Here is a 21,659-nt window from a genome sequence, read left to right as displayed (position 1 = left end):
ACAAGCTCCCGACTCCACACCTGCTGTCACTCTCCAGGTCCTGGCTTCTTTCCTGCCTGGAATGTGCCACGCTAGCTCCTGCCATGGGGCCTGGGCACCGGCTGTGGGCCTAGAGCCCTCTCCCTCTGGCTTTCTGGGCTTGGACATTCCCATTTCTGAGACCCAGCCTTCACTATCGCTTCTCTGGGGCCTTTCTTGACCGGCCGAGCTACTTCAGCCATCAGGCCATCCTGTCCTGTCACCTCGTTTTAATTTCCTGCACATTTCTGCATGCCCCCTCTCCCATTCCCAAGAACGTCAGGTCTAGGGGAGCCAGGACCTTACCTGCCACCTTCTTTCTTGTACCCCCCAGCAGGCAGATGTTTGACAGAATGACTTAATCCACGAGAAGTTGTTGAATCAGGAGAGCGGAATGTTTGGATGTGATTTAGGGTTACTCTTGGAAAAGGTGCCAGCCGACACTGGCAGGTGGTGTTGGAAGGAGGGAGTCTCGCTGGCACATGGTACGTCAGTTAAGGTGGGACGTGATGAGGACAGATCATGGCATCTGGGTTTGACTCCAGGCACAGGTGACGTCAGGAGATGCTGTCGAGACAGATGAGAGCTGGGTGCTGACCCTGGGGTGGACATCCTGATTCCACCTCCAGCCTCAGATTTCCTGTTTTATTAAAATGGGATGCGTACATGAAAATTAAAAGAGAAAGTCTGTGTAGAGTGCTTCAAAGAATGCTTGTTACACAGCCGACACTGTCATGGTTGTTTCTTAGGAAGAGTGGCCAGAAAGGCAGTGAGTGATTGATGTTGAAGTGAGGGGTCAGAATGCCTGACGGGAGCTCTCAGGAGGACGGCCAGTCCTCGTGTGACAATTGTGGTTTAAACAGTCATCATGGTGTACTTGGGACTAGAGCATTTATTCAAGAGGAGGAAAATAGAAAAAGGATAGTCTTGACATTTGGCCTTGAGCTGAGCAGATGATAGTTTTGAAGATGTTTAGAGGAGGCAAGATAAATTTTAAATTAGGTTTAAGTTTGAGGTTCTTAGAACATATAATATTCTATAAAGTGCTTCCATATTTTTATTAAATCATCAAACAACATTGTGAGTATTTAGTAAATGAAGTCGATTCTTACATTTCACTTGCACCCTCAGTGGCTTATTGAGTAGCTGTGTGAGTGATGAGGACCTGGGGTGTTTAGGGGGTGGTTTCAGGCAGGTTGGTGTGGCGATAACTACCTATAAATCTTCTGTGAAGCCTTTCCTGGTGCTTCTGACTGTTGCAGGAGTCTGAATTGTGCAGCATGGGACTGAGGCTCTGGCACAGAGTTGCAGCGGGGAGCCGGGTGGGGAGCTCAGGCTGGCTTGTGTGTGGAATGTCGGTACTATGGCAAGAGGCTGTGGCAGGATTGTGAGGGGAGGTTTATTTCAGGTTACACACACACACACACACACACACACACAGTGGGAGCCAGCAGAAATGGGTTCAGGTAAAAATCATTTTTGTTGTTATTTTCTGATGAGTATAAAGAAACAAGTAATCTGGAGATGGCCCTCATTGATTTTGCCAGTATGTGCTATTAGCGTCCCATTGTGGAACCAAGTGGAGAGCAATGACCGAAATGGAGTTTAGAAGAAACAGCGCGGAGTGGGGGCATGCTTTCTTGGCATCTGAGTTAGCGCCCGAGACGTATTTTTCCATAAAAATGTTCTTATAAGTAGAGGGTCAGTCATGAGCGATCTTTTCCCCCAGACTCCATTATATTACTCTTATATTATTCTGCAGGAAAACTCATTCAGAATTTTGAACAACCAGTGTTGGAACGTAACTTTCTCGTTCATTAGAACTTGACTGTATTAATCATTTTAGAAATTGGATCTTGTGTAGGGTTTAGGAGACATTTTAATGACTCACACTAGAAACTTAGAGTGTGGTTGTTGGGAATAAAATGGGGAGAGTTGACTCTAAGCAGAGGTTTCTCAACCTGGCTGGGATTTTAGGTTCTACCCAGAACTGCGACACACGTCCAGATCTTAGTTGGGCTCAGGAGTCTGTATTTTCAAAAGGAAAACCTTCCTGGCCAGGCCCATGTGGCCTGGCATCGAGGAGGGACTGCTGTGTCTCGTGCCTTTCCTTCCGAGCCTGTGGTCCCCTGCAGTGTTGAGAGGACCTCAGGTCTGCTCACAGTCTCTGGTGGTGTGGATCCCGCAGCGGGAAGTGCACACGCGTCCTGTCCCCTGCCCTGCGGTGCGAGGAGGCCTGGTCTGTGGGGTGTGGGAAGAGAGTGTGTTTGCTCCCTACTCTCTGCACTGTCAACTCCCAGAAATGATCTGTTCCTCGTCAGTTTTTAAAATAAGTTACCAGTGAGGTTCGTAGTAGTTTTCAAGCATTTACACTGTCAGAAACACTGTTGGGTACTGGGGATATAGAGATGATTATGACTTTGTCCTTTCTGTCACGCCACTTCACGTCTACCATATCTCACCAGAGAACCTGCAGGCTAGGTGTAAGCACAAGTAAGACACGTTAGAATTTCATCATCAGCGATGTTTGGTTCCCTGCTTGGACCAGTAGTTCTCAAACCCACTGTGCTTCAGAATCATTGGCAGAACCTAAAAAATGATGAATAACACAGAGATGCCAGAGGCCCCTGCACGTCTGTGGATGTGGACTCTGTCGGCACGAGCTAAGCCTTGTGTGTATGTAAAAAGCTGCACAAGCAAAACCAAGGCCCAGTGAGTCTGAAGAAGCATGCACTGTGTCTTCCTGGCCTTTCTCAGTGAAAAGTAGGTGGGCTTCCACTACCCACCTACTAGAATGGCCAGAATCTGAACACGGACGCCACCAAACTCTGGCAAGGGTGTGGAGCGGCAGGAACTCTCCCTCATGGCTGTGGGGATGCAAAGTGGGCAGCCACTGTGGAAGACAGTTTGGTGGTTTCTTACAAAAATAAACGTACTCTTGCCCTATAATCTAGCAATCATACTCCTTGCTGTTTACCTAAATGAGTTTAAAACTTACATCCACACAAAAATCTGCGTAAGAACATTTGTACTGGCTTTATTCATAATTGCCAAAACTTGGAAGTGGCTAAGATGTCATCCTTCAGTAGGTGAATGGATAAATAAAACTGTGGTTCATCCAGACAGCGGAATAATATTCAGCACTGAAAAGAAATGAGCTATTAAGCCACGAAAAGACATGGAGGAACCTTGAATGCGTTTCACTAAGTGAAAGAAGCCAGTCTGAAACGGCGACGTACGGTGTGATTCCAACTCTGTGACATCCTGGAAAAGGCAAAACTATGGGGACAGTACAAACACCAGTGGTGGCTAGGGTGAAGGTGGGAGGGATGAACAGTGGAGCACAGAGGATTTTTCTGGCAGTGAAACTGTGTATGATACTGTAATGGTGGTAAACGTCGTTATACCTTTGTCCACACCCATAGAATGTACACCACCAAGAGTGAGCCCTAATGTGAGCTATGGACTTTAGCTTTCAATAGCAATGTATCAATATTGGATCATTAATTGTAACAAATGTACCACAGTAATGCAAGGTGTATACTTTCTGCTTAAGTTTTCTGTAAACTAAAACAACTCAAAAAAATAAATACTATTGAAAAAAGAGAGTACGTGAGCTTCTTGATGTGTTCCGTCCATGTCAGGCACCATGCTGGGTACTGGACGGTGTGGTCGATGGGGCTGATGTCATTCTTGCCCTTGTGGACGAGTGAGATGAGAAATTGTACAGGTATGTGAACAGGAGGGTCAAGGAAGACCCGTTGGATTAAACAAACACTTGATTAAATTAGCACTTGATTCTACTTGATTGAATTAATGTTGAGAGTGGCGTTTGAAGGTAGAGTGGGAATTTAGCAAGGTGACAATAGGGAGGAAGTATATATGTAGTAGAGACAGCATGTGCAAGGATCCTGAGGTGAGAGGACAGGGTGTGGAAGGAACAGGAGAATGTGGTTGGAGCACAGAGCAGGGAAGGATGGTCAGGTGATGCTTGTCAGAATGGTTTACAGTAGCCACGCATTGCCAGAGATTTTGGACTTACTCTTAGGATTACCTATGAAAGCTCATTGAAGGGTTTTTCATTGTAAAAACTTTAATTGTTTTGAAGTTATACTGTATTTGTACAGTAAATAAAACAAACATCCATGGACCAGGGGGAGGAGCTGTGAGCGAGGTGAGGGGGCGTGCAGAGAGCGCTGTGCAGCCAGAGGAGGAGGAGTCCTGGCAAGGACAGCTGGCAGCTGGAAGTGAGGAGGTGGCTCCTGCAGCACTGACAGCTCCAGACCCATGCAGGTGCATGTGGCTGCCTGGTGCTCCACGAGGCGCCGGCTGTCCTAGGAGAAATAGTGGTCAGCTCTGCAGCTCCTGCTGTGCTGAAGGGCGTGGGAGAGGTGGGGTGGGTGGCCAGCACCCATCGTCCAGATCCTCCTCCATCGCTCCCCTGAAGGCTGGGGTTTGAAGTGAGAAGGAGGGTGGAATAGGCTTAAACTGTTAGGGGGATGACCAAAGCTGTAGGGGGCGAGGGTAGACAGAAGGTGGGAGGTGACAGTGGCCCCCAGTCCCTTGAAACACAGAAGTGGGGGTTCTGGTGGGGCCCAAGGGAGCCTGCAGGACTGCACGTGCAGGTGAGAAGGAATTGTGCAGAGATGACCATGTTGCAGTAGGAGCTGTCACCACCGAGCGAGGAACAGACCATGCAGTGGCTACAGAGGAAATACTCCTGCCGTCACAGCTGCCTGGGTGCTGGTGGAGGCCCACAGCGTTCCATCTGGATGGGCTTGCCGGGTCAGGAGCCTGCCTCAGCCTGTGTCCTGACAGGCCCCTGAGGCTGGCCCCCTTCTACCAGACTGGGTCAGAGGATCCCGATTTACGAAGTGCCAGATGACAGACCTTGATGCCGGGCACTGGTGACCTGTCCATGAGAGGACACCAGTGCCTGCTTTCTTGACCAGAGGGATTAGAGCTCTGTAGCTGGACCCTCGGGCCTCGGGCTTGGAAAGCACATGTGCACACATGAGGGAGAAGCGAGGGCCGCTTGGTGGCTCTCGTTCCGGGCCGGGGCTCTGCTGGCAGGCCTCACTCTCCAGTGACCGAGAAGGGGGTTCACTCACCTGCTGTCCCATTGACTGTCACTGGCTTTTTGGGCCTTGTTAACTAGCGTTTTGGAAATCCGGCTCTACTGCCCAGCTACACACATTTCCAGCACATGAGGGCATGGTTTGGAGATGTCACCCCTGGCCGTGAAGATCAGTCTGAAGAAGGAGAACCTGTGATGCCACCTGCCTGGGGCAGAGGGCAGGAAGCAGGGCTGGGAGCCAGCTGCTCCCGCGGCTCTCAAGACCTCGTCACCTGCCACCTCGCCTGCAGCTGGGCTCCTCATGCAGGGACGGCCCAGTCTCCTGCCCCGAGGCTGGCCACACGGGGCCCAGGGACCCATGGTGGGGCCAGCGTGTACATAGTGCGATCCCTGGCCCTGTTCCTACCCAGCTGTGTGCCTCTGAGGCTCCCCGTCCCTTCCCCACATCAGCCTAAGAGTTTTTAGAGCCCATCTCACATCCCCGGTGGGATGTGTTTTGATCTCCTTAGCTGGTCCAGTGGCCGTTGCCTGAGCGTTTCAGTGTTGGTGTTGTCACGGTTGCCATTGGTTTTGCTGTCATCAGGCGTTTGATGCTGTGCTGTTGCTACGCTTCGTGAGTAAGCTTTTGAAGTCTGGCATTCTTTTAAAATCTGTGTAATAATCAGTCTTATAGCTTTGCTCACTAAACCCACTCTTTTCCAGATTTTTACTTAAATTTTAGTATGAAAAGTGTTAAATGTAACAACAGTACACATGGGATAGGTCGTGAGCAGGTCTAACCAGCGATGGTGTGTGCTTCACCCCTTTCTTTCCTTAACAACACACACTGGGCTCTTCTATAAGCCATGGCTCTCCCCTCAGACAGGTCTTTATATTTTCTTACCTCATATGTACGGAATAATAAATAGTAGAGTTTTGATTTTTTGTTAAATACCGTATTGCGCATGTCATTCTGCACTTGCTTTTTTTTGAGATGTGTCCATGTTCTTCCGTTGCTGTCTTTGTGAAGCTGATGCACCTGGCGTGGGGTCGCGGCCCTGGCGTCTGACTGAGTGGGTCTGCAGGGGAGGTGAAGGAATTCCTGCGCTGGACAGAAGGTCCACCTATTCTCGCTTCTCCTTTCTCCTCAGTTCCCAGGTAGATGGCGGCGTTCTCTCCGTTCTCTGTGACCTTTCATTCAGGCTTTAGAGGGTTTATTTTAGTTGGTGTGGTATGAGGTGGTATAGACTGTCTGGTCTTGTGGCTTTTTGAAAGCTTGTTTTTTTAAAAACCTGAAGACTGGTCATCTTGGAAGAACTGGAGATCCTTCCTCCTTTCGTCTGCTGTCTGGTTTACGAGACTGCAAGGTGTGTCTTCTCGGTGTCAGTGGTGGGGGCTGCCAGCTCAGTTCACCAGGGACCCCGAATGTAGCCGTTAGCCTTTCTTTAAGGTGTGTTCCTCTGACGTCCATGGGTGGACTGAAAACAGCTTATCTTGTTTGATGGTGGGTGTAAAACCACGAGGGCAGCCTGATGAGAGTTGAGTGTTTCCTCTCTGTTTTCCTGAACTTTCCTCAGTCGGTGCAGACACAAGTGTTCTTTGCTATTTAACACTCACAACTCAAGCTCAGGTTGAGTGAACCCAGGAATTGAGTACATCTGGTTGAAATTTGGGATTCTGTCTCCAGACTTGGGCACCAGGTGGATTTGAACGGTTCTGTGCCCTTCGAGGTGCACATGCATGTTCTCCAGCCTCAGGGACTGAAGAGGTTGAGCAGCAGGGGTGCTGTGGAAGCAGCAGCTGCTCCCGGCTGTGGAAGGTTCCTGCACTGCAGTCAGGCGGTCAGGGGAGCAGCCATGCCCTTTCGAGCCGCTCCAGTTCTAGAAAGGTCTCCATTACATTGACCTGAAGCAGCTTCCCTGGATGAGCGTGTCCCCTTCATTAACAATCCTTTGACACACCCACTCACTTCATTAGTGACCTTGCTCTTCTCGGCCTAGTCTGTGCTCAGCCTTCTCTTCGAGGGCTTCCCTCCTGGATGGTGACCTTGAGCTTTCCTCTGGGGCCTGGCGGCACTGCACCTGCAGGTGGGCATCAGGTACCCGAGCTCTGAGCTGCCGCGGGTGGAGCTCACCAGGAACTGACAAGGCTCAGTCCTCTCAAGCTGGACAACTCTGGCTCCTGGCTCCACTTGGTGCCTGGCCCTCAGTCTACTGGCTTGCTGGATTCCTAGGCCAGCCTCCTGTCGCTTCCTGCTGTGCCCCCTGCCCACCCTGTCTTCTCAAAGCTGTTCACCTGGGAGAGGATGGAAACAGATTACACAGAATTCTGCATAACTTTGTGCCTTAATTTCTGTAGAATATTGGCGCTGAGGAAATACGTCTATTTCAACATGGTTAACATAGCCGGGAAATTTTGCTTTGTTCTTTTTTGCAAGTATTGACAGTTAGTGTTGGTGCTAGGGAATATATTGACTTAATCTTTGAATCTGAACTTTCAAAGCTATATTTTTTCTGGAATACTTGAAAATCATGCAGCGGCACCTGTCTGCATTACAGGATTAAAGAGCTGTATTTGCAGTGTAACATCTCTGCAGTAATATGCCCAGTAGTGGATGACTACTCGTCGGGCTGGGGGCTGGGGCAGCACTGATGAGTTCTCAAGAAAGTTGCTTGGTTAACACCATTCCTTTTAAAAATCTGTCTTCTTTGAATTCAGAGAAAAGCTGGAAGCTTCACAAGGGCCTGGGACATAGTTTGAGGAGCAGGTCCTGAACCGTGACTTGTCTCTGGGGTGCAGCTGCGGGGGCTACCTTCTTCCTTCTCAGAGCAGTCCTTAATGTTTAAAAAATGTTTTTTAAATTATGAAAATGTTTTTCCTATGATAATTAAACACTTTTCCCACTTTTTTCTCCCGTCGTCTGTCTTCAGTCTGTGCGCTTTCCCAACAAAAGCCCGCCTCTCAGTAAGTGTTTGTGGAGGGAGAGAAGGAGCAGCTGGCGGTGTAGGGCTCCACTCTGTGAGCTGGCGTCAGTTCTGAGAAAGATGTCCTTGTCACACAGAAGACAGTGGCTCTGCCCAGCTGCACGAGGGCCTCAGAACAAGAGCTGATTTACCGGGAGGCCTGCAGGATGCAGAGGCAGCCCCGGCTCTCAGGCACCTCTGCAGCCTTCACAGAGTGTAGACAGGTTAATTTGCTTCCGAGCCTAGGGTGTGGTGGAACAGTAGCCAGCTCTGTGGATTGTCTGAGGTTTATTTGAGGTCAGTGATCGCAACATGATTTTAGAAAACGTTCTTTCCTTGAAAATCTTTGCTTTTAAGTCGTAATATAGTTAATTTGTTTTTAGGGAAAGGTTGTGCTTTTCAGGAAGTTTGTAGCATATAATGGGCAGAAATAGAGTGAAACAAGAATGCCCATCTTCCCTGAGCTGCTGCTGCTGCAGGATTGATGAGGCAGCCTTTCGTGTTGTTCTCAGAAGTCTAGTGTGCTAGGTCAGCTACGAGAGGCTGTCAACGGGACTCTAGAGTTTGAATAGATTTCATAATATTCTTTGGCCCAAAGTCTGGCCACGGTTTAGAATCACCCGAGAAGGGACTTTAACAGTTCCAATGTGTTGTATCTCACACTCAGAGGTTCAGATCTCGTGGACTTGCTGTTTGATCAGCAATGTCTCCTTGTGCGTGTGCATTCATGTCTGTATGTGGTGAACCTGGATGGGATGAACGTGTGTGCACGTGGGCACATATGTGCGTACGTGTGCATGTGTGATGTGCATGGGTGCGTGTACCTGTTAAGTTAGAGATCCTCAAGGAAACAAATGAGCAGAAACACTCTCAGAAGTTAACTGAAAATTCTTGAAAGTTAAAATCCCAGCCCCAGAGTATAAACTTGGTCAGCATAAAGTCCAGTATTCTTTTAAAATTTTTCTTTGGTGAGGAAGATTGGCCCTGAGCTAACATCTGTGCCCATCTTCCTCTATTTTGTGTGTGTGATGCTGCCAGAGCATGGCTTGATGAATGGTGTAGGTCCATGCCCAGGGTCTGAACCCGTGAACCCAGGTCCACTGAAGTGGAGCTTGTGAACTTAACCACTGTGCCACCGGGCTGGCCCCCAAGTCCAGTATTTTTAATGTGAACATGAATTTCTGAGGGTTTCTGAGGAGGGACCTCATGGTACGTTGGCACCTGCGGAGGTACAAGGCAGACGGAGACGCAGGCCAGCACCACAGTATCCTGTGGCGATGTCCTCTGCTCACGGTCGTTTTATTTTTCTCTTTCCGCTTGGACCAAACAGCCAGACCAAGTCCGTTTGGAATGCCTGGGATGGTGCCACCGTACGTCCCCCCGCAGATGCTCAACATTCCACAGACTTCTCTGCAAGCCAAGCCTGTGGTAAGGCTTTCCCTTCCCTTTCCTTCCGCTGCTGGTCTACCTAGCCGTGGTGGGGGACAGCTGCCTTGAGGGGTACATACTTGTCACCTCTCAGTGAACACTAAGATAATATCCTAAACTCTTGACTTGCTATGTGGAGCAGGTGCCAGTCTTTGTTGAATTAGAACTTTGCCAAGACTGGGCAGTGCTCACAGGTGCCGGCCCTTGGGCAGCGTGTGTGCGTGCTGACCTGTGCTCTCTGTTTCAGACCCCACAGGTGCCCGGCCCAGGCGCCCCGGGACAAGGTCCACACCCCTACAGCCTCGCTGAGCCGGCCCTCACCCTGGAACCGAGCGGAAAGAATCTGAGTGAGCAGAACAGCTACAGTAACATTCCTCACGAAGGAAAACATACTCCATTGTATGAACGCTCCTCCCCGATCAACCCGGCCCCGAGCGGCAGTCCCAACCACGTGGACTCGGCGTACTTTCCTCCTTCCTCCACTTCGTCGTCTTCAGACAATGACGAAGGCAGTGGGGGAGCTGCAAAGTGAGTGGTGTGTGTGGTGTTGGTGCCTCCCAGACATGTGACGGCCACGTGGCTCTTCACGTAGCTCTGGTCCCCGGGGAGCGGCCTGCCACCGGCAGCTGTGGCCCCACTCTGTGCTCAGAGCTCAGAGATGCAGTAGGTTGCAGGCAGGTGCTGGTCACTCTGCTCTCAGACCCGGGCTCCTTGGACGTGGAGGGGGGAGGAGGCCAGATATCTCCTCAGGGCTCCCAAGGTTGAGCATCTGTGCTGGGCCAGCTGTGGCCTTGGGCTGCTCCTCTGCTGGGGTGGAATTTTAGGAAAATTGGTTTGTGTGGCCCCCACAGTGTGTGAAGTGATCCGGTCAGGTGCCTTGACCCTTCTTCCTCGGGCTGTGATCCCCCATCCTGTCTCCAGGAAGCATTTGCAGTTAGCTGCCTGTGGCTTTCAGCCCCTTGGCTCCTGTGTCAAGGGCACTGAATTTTCTCTCCTCCCGAGTTCATAGCGTGAATCTCATCTCAGCAGCTTATAGGGCCACTCTTGAAATAGCACTGTTCACCCCACCAAAACCATGGAAAGCTGCCTGACCCGGGCTGGAGTGCTCCCTGTCGAGGAACATTTTAAGCAGCACGCGTCCCTGAGTAAACGAATCCTCAAGCACACGCTTTGTTAGTGTCTGGTCAAGAAAGTCCTAAATGCACAGTCTTCCTCCTCCCCTTGAGTAACCTTACATTCCTAAGAAACTGGGCTCAGAAGACGGGAGAAGAGAGGCAGAGTCTTTCTCTGTGTCTGTCTCCTCTTCATGGGTTTGAACTCTGGTTCACAGGGCGGATGCCCAGGCTGGTTCGTGCTGCAGCCACTTTTGCCTCAAGAAACCTGAGACACAGGGCCCGTCTTCCGCAGGTTCTTCTGAGAGTGTCACCTGATGCCAGACATCCTCCCTCTTTTGTCCTCTTTTTCTCCATCTGTAAAATGGGCACTAATGTCTGCCGACCTCTGGCGGCGGTTACCGAGGAGTTGTGTGATCCAGGGATGTGTGCTTCGTGGAGCAGAGGAGCGTAAAATGCAGAAAGGCTTCCTCACTGTGTGTACAATCCTGACATCCTAAAATCGAGTGAAAAGTGGAGATTTAGCGTTCAAACTTTTAAATTAAACTTTTGGGAAGATAATATATTTAAGACCTTCTGCCTGAGAGTCTCTGGGACGGGCTCAGAAATGTGTGTGTGTGAGTGAGCGCCAGTGGCCACTCCCCTTGCGGCAGCCTAAACAGCTGGTGGGTGTGCGAGGCCCTTCCACTCGAAGGCACTAGCAGTTTTCTTTTAAAAATTGGCTCATGTCGGCACAACCGAGGCACCTGGATGTACAGGTGCATCTCAGTAAGAGACATTCCTTCTAGACTCTAGAACACAGCGGAGGTGTGCTGTGACGCCTATGGGAGCCAGCAGAGCCCTGGCTGGAAGGTCTGGGTGCCCGTTCGTTGGGTGGGGTGCAGTGAGAGTGGGGGCTGCTGCCTGATTTGGCAAGCTGACCTGTGAGGCTGCGAGTTGACCCTGGGCGAGTCTTGCTCGAGAGCCCCCTCCTCTTGTCTTCAGTGCTGCCATGTCCCCAGAGGTTCTGACCGGTGCTGCCTGCTGGGAGCTCTCGGCTCCTGGTTGCCGCTCTGGCCTCTGAGCCCTGCAGCGCTTGCAGTCTGGACCCCAACGTTGCGTTCTCACCACGCTTTCTGGAGGAACTCTGGAAGGTGGACTCTGCATGTGAGGATGGCATGGCGTGCCGTCCTCCTTTTGGTGTGAAAGGTGAAGCAGGTGAGCATGTCCACAGCCTGGAGGCCAGATCTGGTCCAGTTGTGCTGCTCAGCTCGACTCTGCTCTCCGTTTATTACAGCAGCTGAGAGACAGAGACAGTTGAGAGGGAGGAGGTTGAGGGGATGGGGAGCTTGTGGCTGAGGCTTCAGGGTCCTGGACTAGGCAGACACGTGGGGCTTGGGTCGGCCCCTGCTGGTGGTCGTGATTTTCAGGGCAGGGCTTGGGCCTATTGAGTGAGTCATGTGTGTGCACTGGAGGCTGTGCGCAGGACAGAGGTTGCTCTCCTGGTTCAAAGACTCATAGGAGCAGTACGTCGGGACTTAGGTTACCTTGGTGTGGACTTGAGTTGGGACCCCACATCTACCCTGTGCTCTCAGTATGGTCTTGAGGGAAAGAAAGTATCCATCCATTCAGCCCAGCCGCCCTTGGGCCCTGCTGTCTGCTGGTGGGCATGGCGGCAGGGGGCACAGACATGGCATGGTGCGGGTGTCTGAGAGGGGGACAGGCAAACCCGAGCCGTGTGTGTAGGAGGAAAGCACCAGCCGAGAGGAGCGAGGTGGGACCGCAGCCTGAGCAGCGAGATTTGAGCTGTGACAGAGCGGGGGGAGCCGGGACAGAGCCAGGTGTGGGCGGGGTGGTGGAGGGAGGCCCAGGGGGCCTGAGCAGCAGGAGGCCTTGCGAGGTGGAGGCCGGATGGTGTGGAGTCTGTGCTCTGTTCTGACCACAGCGTGGGGCCTCCACCACCCTTGCTTAGACTGGCCCCTGGGCTGGAAGGGTCCTGAGGCTTCTCAGTGAATTTGCTTGGATGTGGGTGCTGTTTACCCTCAGGGTGGACGGGTGTCTGGGTGGCCGGGCCATTTAGCTGCTTGGTCGCAGTCAAGCGCCTCCGGTCCTAACAGCTCTAGCAGACTGACTGCAGACATGCTTGTGATGGCTTGTACCCTCGAGTCACCTTGTCCAGCAGCAGAGGGGAGGCCTACCTCTGGCCCTGGCTGGGCAGCCCCTCCCAAGTCCCTGTGCCCTTTGCTATGCGAGTCCCTCAGGCACTACACTCCTATCACCGTGTTTCCCAGGTGCAGGTAGATGGTACCAGAGTGTGGGAGAGTCCATGAAGTGCACAACCTCACCTCCCCAACAGAAATCAATGGATGGTGCTGATGGGTGGTGGGACTTTTCTTGAGTAAAGGAGAATTAACGCCCCAAAGCTTCCTACAAATTAAGGGTTCAGTGTTTTAAGTGGCAGAGAATGTGGACATGCAGTTCATGGAGGAAACGCAGCAGTCAGCGAGCACACTCACAGATGCTGCTCGTCCTCCCTGAAGATCAAAGGACTACAATGTAAACCATGACAGGGCACCTTTCTTCAGCCTGCAGGATTGGCAAATGCTTGTTTTTGAAGATGAAGTTCCGTGGGGAAATGGGTTGATTCCTGGCAGGTGCTTGGCATTTGTGGTCACTGTGTCCAAGAGCTGTGGACCCTCCTGGGAGGGTCTGCACCATTCTTGTGCAGAGGTGGGGTGATGGGCATTTCAGAGCATAAGAGGGGTGTGTGTATGTGTGTGCGTGTTTGCGCGTGTGCCCACCCCCCAGATGCCGGCACTGGGGACCTTCCTTACAGGGAATCCTGTGGAGCCCCTCCAGAGAATGTTCTGAGGGGAAAGGAAGTGCTTGTTGAGGTGCCCTGTGGAGGAGCAGCTGCACAGATGGTGACCGGGGTGATGCTGCCTCTGGCTTGGTCCTCAGGCTCGAATGGTCCACCTTCACTGTGTGTGCGTGTGTATGATGTGTGTACATGTGATGCATGCGTGCCCACAGGCACACGTGCATGGTGTGTTTCTACGTTTGCACAAACGCATGGCGCGCAAATGTATGTATGTCTACATGTATGCACACACATGTACATATATGCATGCATGGTGCGTGCACACGTGCCTGATGTGTTCCCCTCCTCCTTTAATCCTGTACCTCGCGTTTCAGCCTCTTCAGCTGGCAGTGTCCAGGTGTCTTCCCCACATACAGCTGGAATGGATGTCCTGGTTGTTGCTCTCTTGAAGTCAACAGGTGTTCCTGTACCGTTTACAAGTCTGTGCTGGACGAGGAGTCTGGGGCTGCAAGAGGCCCCTGTGGCAATCAGGTGTCCCTCCAGGACTGGACTGAGATGAGCGGTGTCACGCCACAGAAACTGCCCTGAGTCTCCTCCCATCATCTCTCTTCACTACTGTAGACACACAGCTTTTGTTCCGCCGTGGTGCTATGTCTGCCAAGGGGCCCGGCTGGTGCCTGGCAGTGATTCCAGACCCTGACGGTTATTTCAAAGTAAATTAAGAAAGGAATGTGCTACTTGCTAACGAAACAATTTTTTCTCCTATTTCTTTACTCAGAGTATATCAGCGTGTACTTCTTGCTCTATTCTTGGTTAAAATTAAAAAACCATTAAGGCAGTGTTCTAGTTTTTCGTCTCTTCTTCCCTGGCCTTTGCCAAATTCTTGTAATCTTGTTTTGGTTGAATCCTTGTGGAGGTGTTTACTTTATATAATTTTCATAGATTCATTGATTTTTTAGAATTTGAATCCAATCTGAGGTTGCTAATTTGAAGTTTCTAGTTCTTTGTTTTATATATTTTTTATAATTACCATCTCAGTACAGAGTTATAGAACTCAAAACATTTGAGAGTACAATGTAGGAAATCCCCCATGATCCCACCTCTAGAGATACAACTGTTTTCAAAAGATTGGTGAATATTCAAACACCTTTTTTTGTGTATGTATGCTAACATGGTTTTTACAATAATCGGATCTTATCTCAGGGACAGCACCTGGCCTTTTTCACTTTTTTAGACTTAATATACTTTTGTAAGTATGTGTTCTCATTTGTGTGTATAGATGTTAATATGTACATGTGCACTGAATATTGCTTCAGTGTTTTTGTATGTCATTACTGACATTTTAAAATGGATATTTAGAAGCCCTATTAAGAGAGAAGACTAACTTAATTTTTCTCCACTTTTGGCTTCATTGGTATAGACTTGTTCTGCTTCCCTGTCCCCTATGTGCACATTGGTTCCAAGGTGTCGTGTCATGGCAGCATCTGTCGGATGAGCTTTGCAGGCCCACGTGGCCCCCATGGGACCAGGCCTGGGCTGTGGAAGGTGAACCTCAGGAAGGCGCTGGTCCTGCAACCTCACATGGCTGTTCCTCCCAGGTTCTGGGTGCCACTTGTGGCTGTGTGACCTGGAGTTCCCTAGCCTAGTGCACCCAGCAAGGATGGGAGGCCTCTGGGTTCTTTGTGAATTAAATTAGCTGAGGGGTAACACAGTAAGTGACATCCATCACTCTTATTAAAAACTGTCTGTGGGCACAATGAAAAACTAGAACTCTGATTTTTTTTTTTAATTTTGGTGAGGAAGATTGGCTCTGAGCTAACATCTGTGCCCATCTACCTCTATTTGGTATGTGGGATGCCACCACAGCATGGCTTGATGAGTCGGTGTGCTAGGTCTGTGCCTGGGATCTGAACCCATGAACCCCATGTTGCTGAAGCGGAGTGTGTGAACCCAACCACTATGCCACCAGGCTGGCCCCTCTGGTTTCATTGTTTTTTTTTTAATTAATTAATTTTTTTATTGAGTTAATGATAGGTTACAATCTTGTGAAATTTCAGTTTTACGTTAATGTTTGTCATTTCGTGTTGTAGGTGCACCACTTCACCCTTTGTGCCCACCCCCCACCCCACCTTTCCCCTGATATCCACTAAACTGTTCTTAGTCCATAATTTTAAATTCCTCATATGAGTGGAGTCATACACAGATTATCCTTCTCTCGCTGGCTTATTTCACTTAACATAATTCCCTCAAGGTCCATCCATGTTATTGCAAATGGAATGATTTTGTTCTGTTTTGCAGCTGAGTAGTATTCCATTGTATGTATGTACCACATCTTCTTTATCCATTCGTCTGTTGCTGGGCACTTAGGTTGCTTCCATGTCTTGGCTATTGTAAATAATGCTGCAATAAACATTGGAGTGCATAGGACTTTTGGGATTGCTGACTTCAGGCTCTTTGGATAAATACCCAGTAGTGGGATGGCTGGATCGTATGGTAGTTCTATTTTTAAGTTTTTGAGGAATCTCCATACTGTTTTCTATAGTGGCTGCACCAGTTTGCATTCTCACCAGCAGTGTATGAGGGTTCCTTTTTCTCCGCAGCCTCTGCAACATTTGTTACTATTAGTTTTAGATATTTTTGTCATTCTAATGGGTGTAAGGTAATATCTTAGTGTAGTTTTGATTTGCATTTCCCTGATGATCAGCGATGATGAGCATCTTTTCATGTGCCTATTGGCCATCAGTATATCTTCTTTGGAGAAATGTTTGTTCATGTCTCCAGCCCATTTTTTGATTGGGTTGTTTGATGTTTTGTTGTTGAGTTGCGAGAGTTCTTTATATATTATGGATATTAAGCCTTTGTCAGATATATGACTTGCAAATATTTTTTCCCAGTTAGTGGGTTGTTTTTTTGTTTCAATCCTGTTTTCATTTGCCTTGAAGAAGCTCTTTAGTCTGATGAAGTCCCATTTGTTTATTCTTTCTATTGTTTCTCTTCTCTGAGAAGGCATGGTGTCCGAAAAGATCCTTTTAATACTGATGTCAAAGAGTGTACTGCCTACGTTTTCTTCCACAAGCCTTATGGTTTCAGGTCTCACCTTTAGGTCTTTGATCCATTTTGAGTTTATTTTGGTGAATGGTGAAAAAGAATGGTCAATTTTCATTCTTTTACATGTGGCTGTCCAGTTTTCCCAGCACCATTTGTTGATCTGGTTTCATTTTTAATGTGAAACACATAAAGAATTTCATTCAGAGCAAGGTGATCTGGTGTCCCAGGAAATATGCTTCTGATATGTCTCTTTCCTCCAAGTGGAATTGATGTTTTCCTTGTGCTTTGAGTCCTCTTGGCTCCTTCCTGAGGAAGCTGTGTGGTCCACAGAGAATCATGCTTTACCTTACCCCAGCGTCCCTGGTCCAGACAGGCTACATCAGCCAGAGTTTCCTTTCCAGTTGTTAGGCTGTTGTTCCAGACAAGTAGCTTGTTTACATTTATATTTTGACTTTTTAACACAAGGTAACATTTCTAACATCTTCTCATAAACACACTTGTGAATTACTTTCATGTGTTGGCAAAAATTCGTACTCCTCTGTGCCTCACGGGGAGTCTGTGCTGTTCTCCTACCACCGGCAGCATGGGCATGTTGCCTGGAGCTCAGCTCCCACCCGTTGGTGTCTGAACCTCCCTCAAGGGTGGGAGAGGCCCAAGGGAGAAGCAGGCGGCCGCCCTCCCTGTGCCTGCTGCGTACGTACGTGGGGATGGGACCACACTTGTTCTGTTCCTGACTTAGTGAATGACCCTGAATGTGTGACAGTAGCTGGGTTTGGGGCTAGGAAGATGGAGGGTGTCGTGTGTGAGTCCCACACTTCCCTCCCAGGGAGCTGTGGCCAGAGGTCTGGGCTCTATCAGATGAGAGCGGGTGGCACTGAGTGCCCCGGTTCGCGAGCTGAGAGCAGGCAGAAGTGAAAAGGTGGCACACTGTTGGAAGTCTCCTCAGAGGCTGTGCATGTCGGGCCTTGCGCACACTTGGCCTTGCTGCCGTGGGTCTGCCCTCCCATTGCCGCTCCATGACAGGTCTCCCTGCTTTGGTCTTGCTTGCTTTTCCTTCTTTCATGTTGACTAGTGGGGCAGCCTGTGGGCAGTGCCACTTTCCTTTTCTGCTCTGTCATGGCAACCTACACTCATGGCTGTGGGGACAGGAGTGCAAACGCACTGTGATGGCTGAGACAATTTTACACTTGGTGCAAGTGGACACCAGTCCATTTCATCCTGGTATCACCAGCCTGCTGACCAGAAAAACGTATAGGAGAGAATTCCGCAGGTAGGATGGTTTGCTGTCACGAGTAGCTTTAGTGCAGAGAAAGCTATGCATGTCCTGGTGTGAGTGAGGCCTCACTGCACCGCTGAGGGTCCCTGGGCCAGTGTGGTGCTGGCCCTTCTCACCGCCACTGTCTGGGTGGGTGGGTAGTCGTCTTCTGTCACCTGGAATGGAGGTGTGGTTAAGTGTGGATCCCTTTCCTGAGCCTGGATCTTATCTGCCTTGGGTGTGCAGGGGTTCAACATGGGAGTGCACGCAGCCTCCTGCCCGGGCCTTCCACTCCCCTGTGGCCTGTGTGGTCTCAGCAGGTCTCCCGAGGCACAGCTGATGCAATGTTGTGTCCACGTCACTGGTTCCAAGGGTGATTGTGAGATGTGAGCAGTTGGGTAGAATGAAACTTGACTGTATGTAGAAAGATTCTGAAATTCCTAATCCATCTGTTCTTCAAGATAAGGCATTTGTCATATTCAAATGTTTTGTTTTTTTAAGTTATAAATCAGGAATATAGTTATCCTGTTGAGATATTCTGGACTTTAAAAAAATTGGCTATTGTCAAGCTGCTTTTCAGGCAGAATTTTAGATTTTGTGATACGATTATTAGAAGGCCACATGAGCGTATAGATTATGACATTTTTAGTTTGATAATCTGTGTAGAACAAAACAAAGCTTTGTAAATAGAGGTTCTGTGTGATCTTCGTGGGACAGGCTTTCCACTTTCGTAGTGAGGCATGGTCTCCACACCACACTGTCCCCGTGCCATGTAGAGACCCAGGGCCTGTGCCCTTGGGGGCTGCGTGTCTGGTGGCTCTGTGATGTCACGTGAAGGAGAAGCCAGGTCTGCACTGTCTTTGCCATGCACCCTTATGCTACGATTGTATGATTATTCATTCGCAGTAATTAGAAATGGTGCTGAATGTGATCCAGGCCGTGAAGGAAACACGGCGTGAGAGTCGCAGGTTTGAGGAGGTTGGGAAGGCTGCCCTGAGATGCCATTGCGGCCAAGCCACTCAGGCCGAGGTGTCGCGTGTTGAAGGCTGCAGTCTGTCGTGAGGAGGGAGGGCTGCTGTCCAGCAGAGCGTGGGAGATGCTTGTCCTCCACGGACCCCACCAGGAGCTTGTGTGCAGGACATGTAGTGACGTCCTGTGAGTCCGTGAGAAGACGGCTCCCGCGTTGTCCTTGGGGAAGGAAGTCTCTGCAGCGGCTTGGGGGCTTCTGGGCTGTCAGCCTTGCATGTCAATTATTGCCTACGTGGCATGTTCAGTTCCTGGACATTCATTAAGCCATGTACTCGTGACTAGTGTGTTTTTTTGTAGCTATGTTATACTTAAATGTTTAAAATTATAAGTAATAGATGTTCTGTCTCTTTATAAAGTTTGTAAGTAGCCAAGTAATTAGTTGTAGAATTTCACTGGATAAACGTCAGTGACCTGTCTATGAGGAAGTGCGTAAGCGGCTCTGCTGATGCCACGTTCCAGGTCAGTTCAGAGCTGCTGCCTTCCTCCTTGCTGACAGACTGCTCGCGGTCAGTCATGGTGGTTAGCGTGGGGCAGCTCACCGACTGCGTGCTGACTGGTGCACGCTCAGTGAAGAGCAGGGCAGCCAGAGTTCTCTTTCGACCTTCCCCAGCTTCTCATCTGCTCTCCCCTGTGAGGCCTCGTCTCTCTCTCAATTAGACAGGATGAGTCGCTCTGCCTGTAGGAGACCTGCATTTCCCCATGGGCACCTCCCCCTCCCCACCAGAGTTTCCTCTGGTTTTGCACAGTTGTCGTTTGAGCTCGCACTTGTGACTGGCCTCTTGGACAGAGCTGTGATTTCTGAGTCCTCACTGAAGACCAGGAGCCTGGATGCTGGGCAACTGCCCCCGTTTCTTGTGGAGGCATTAAGGTGTCCTGTCCCGTGACTGGGATTGAGGAGCTAGAACGAGGCCCTCAGACATGACCACATGGGACAGTGTTCCTGGTTTAAGATGGGACACCCTTCTCATCTCTCCTGTTCTTTTGCAGCTATTTGTTTTGTTATGGAACTAACATGAAGACACTTGGAAATTGGAGAATTAGTGGGTCTTAAAATCCTTCCATCTGTCACGTGGGTCAGTTAGAAAGGCACGCCAAATAAAAACTCTCTGCACCGGTGTGCCTTGTAGCCAGCACTGGATTTAGAAGCTAATTTTGGTGAGGAACCCTGCAGGAGAGAGATGAGTGAAGGGTGGATGCCTGGAGCTGCCCCTGCCATCCCCACAGTGACTTCATCCCATCTGCTGGGGGCTGCAGCTCTGGGGCGGGGCCTGATCCCTGCTCCGGCAGAGTCCCTGCTCCCCCAAGGTTAATGCTGTTCATGGAGTTTGCCTGGGGACCACAGTAAACTTCCCTTTACACTGTGGCCCATAATACACAAACAGAGAACTTACAAAGTAATACCATTCATACCACATTCCCTGCATCTGGTCTGTTCCATGTCAGCTTTTAAAAAATTCTGGTTAAACCCACTGAATTGTTTTCCCAGGCTACTAATGGGTCAAAACCCACAGTTTTTAAAAAGTGCTGATTGAAACACCTCATTCTGGCATTTGAGACACTCTAATCTTCCCCATCTCTTCTCCCAACCCGGTTTTTACTACTTTGCCAAAGAAAGCCATTCCCCAGATAAGACTCAGTTAACTCCGCTCCCCCAGCTTGCAAGTCCTTTCCCTCTCTGTCACCAGCCTTGGCTCCCACGTCCTTTCCACGGTGGGCTGCAGTGCCGTGTTGTCACGTGGCACGTGATCCCTTATGTTTATTTGTAAGTTATGAGTAGCATTTGCTCCAGATGACACTTTTCTGCTGCCTGATGATTGGCAGTTAAATGTGAGTTTTATCTCATTTCTCCCAAAGGGCTGAGCTCCCTGAAGGCAAGGCTGCCTCCTCTGTGTGCTGGGTGCTTACACATCCTGGCTCTCCGGGCTGCCCCCTCTGTGTGCTGGGTGCTCGCACAACCTGGGTCTCCAGGCTGTGTGGCCGGCCCGGGCCAGGTGCTGAATGTTCCTCCCCACAGCGGGGGTCACCACTGGCTGCTTGGAGTGGGCACGAGTGTCCCTGTGGTTGGAGTCTCGGGAGATGGGGTCAGTGCAGCACCCCATGTCCTCGAGACGGCTGCTCAGCGCGGCCCTTATCCTATGGGCGTGTGGGGGTGCTGACACTAATCAGTCGTCCTCTTCACTTTCTGTGCAGCCATATCAGTGGGAACAAAATCGGCTGGGAGAAGACAGGAAGCCCCTCGGAGCCTCAAGCACGGGGAGACCCAGGAGACCAAACAAAGGTAGTTGTTTTCTTCTTTAGTCCTGATGCCCAGCAGGTGGAGTTGAAACACAATGCCCTCTCTCTTTTTAAGCCTTATGAAGAATATAGACAGTAGGGGAAGTGGGGAGGGGTCACAGACACTGGGGGAGAGGGCAGGGGAGGGGAAAGAGGACCCCAGGGCCCCACCATCCCCGCCTGCTTTCTTTCCCGGGATGATTGGGCCTGGTGAAACCCTCCCCCGTCTGCTGGCTGCACTCTTAGCAAGGACTTAGAGCCTTCTAGAGCCCTCATCTCTCTGGGGTTTTTGTGGGGATTAAGTGAGAAGGCACCTGGGGTGTATACATTAAACATGAAAATAAACTAAATTCCATTTCCCCCTTTTTTCCTCCATCTGCCTGTTAAGAGTGACCTCTAGAAGGATCTTTTGACATGCAGAGCCACGTCTGCCCCCACCCATGACCCTGGGATGAGCCTATCTCTAGCTGCAGGGGGGCTTGTCTGTGTAAGTGCGAGGTGGCAGAGTATCAGAAAGCTGTGTAAAGTTCTGAAGTGCTCGCTGCTGAGTGATTGTCCTGTCCATAAGCACGGATGTGCTCTGCAGATACTTGTTATTTGCGAGGCATCTTCCAGAGCGTTTCCAGCTGCTTAGGTCTACATCTGGGGAGTGGACAGTACAAGAGACACTCGTCAA

General features: G+C 50.1%; 1 protein-coding gene across 2 annotated transcripts in view; it reads left to right on the top strand.

Moving 5' to 3' along the window:
• FAM120A (family with sequence similarity 120 member A) overlaps nt 1–21,659 on the top strand; it is a 110,755-nt gene that overhangs the window by 48,381 nt on the left and 40,715 nt on the right. For both annotated transcript variants that reach the window (XM_044756744.2, XM_044756746.2), the window contains exons 6-8: nt 9,368–9,465; nt 9,713–9,993; nt 20,900–20,987. In XM_044756744.2, the coding sequence (XP_044612679.1) occupies nt 9,368–9,465; nt 9,713–9,993; nt 20,900–20,987 (467 nt within the window). The remainder of the gene's footprint in view (nt 1–9,367; nt 9,466–9,712; nt 9,994–20,899; nt 20,988–21,659) is intronic.

Source organism: Equus asinus, chromosome 23 (assembly GCF_041296235.1).
Source record: "Equus asinus isolate D_3611 breed Donkey chromosome 23, EquAss-T2T_v2, whole genome shotgun sequence".
In the NCBI taxonomy this organism is placed as follows: Eukaryota; Metazoa; Chordata; class Mammalia; order Perissodactyla; family Equidae; genus Equus; species Equus asinus.
Note: the sequence above shows the minus strand (reverse complement) of the source record. Positions and strands in the feature narration are given on the sequence as shown.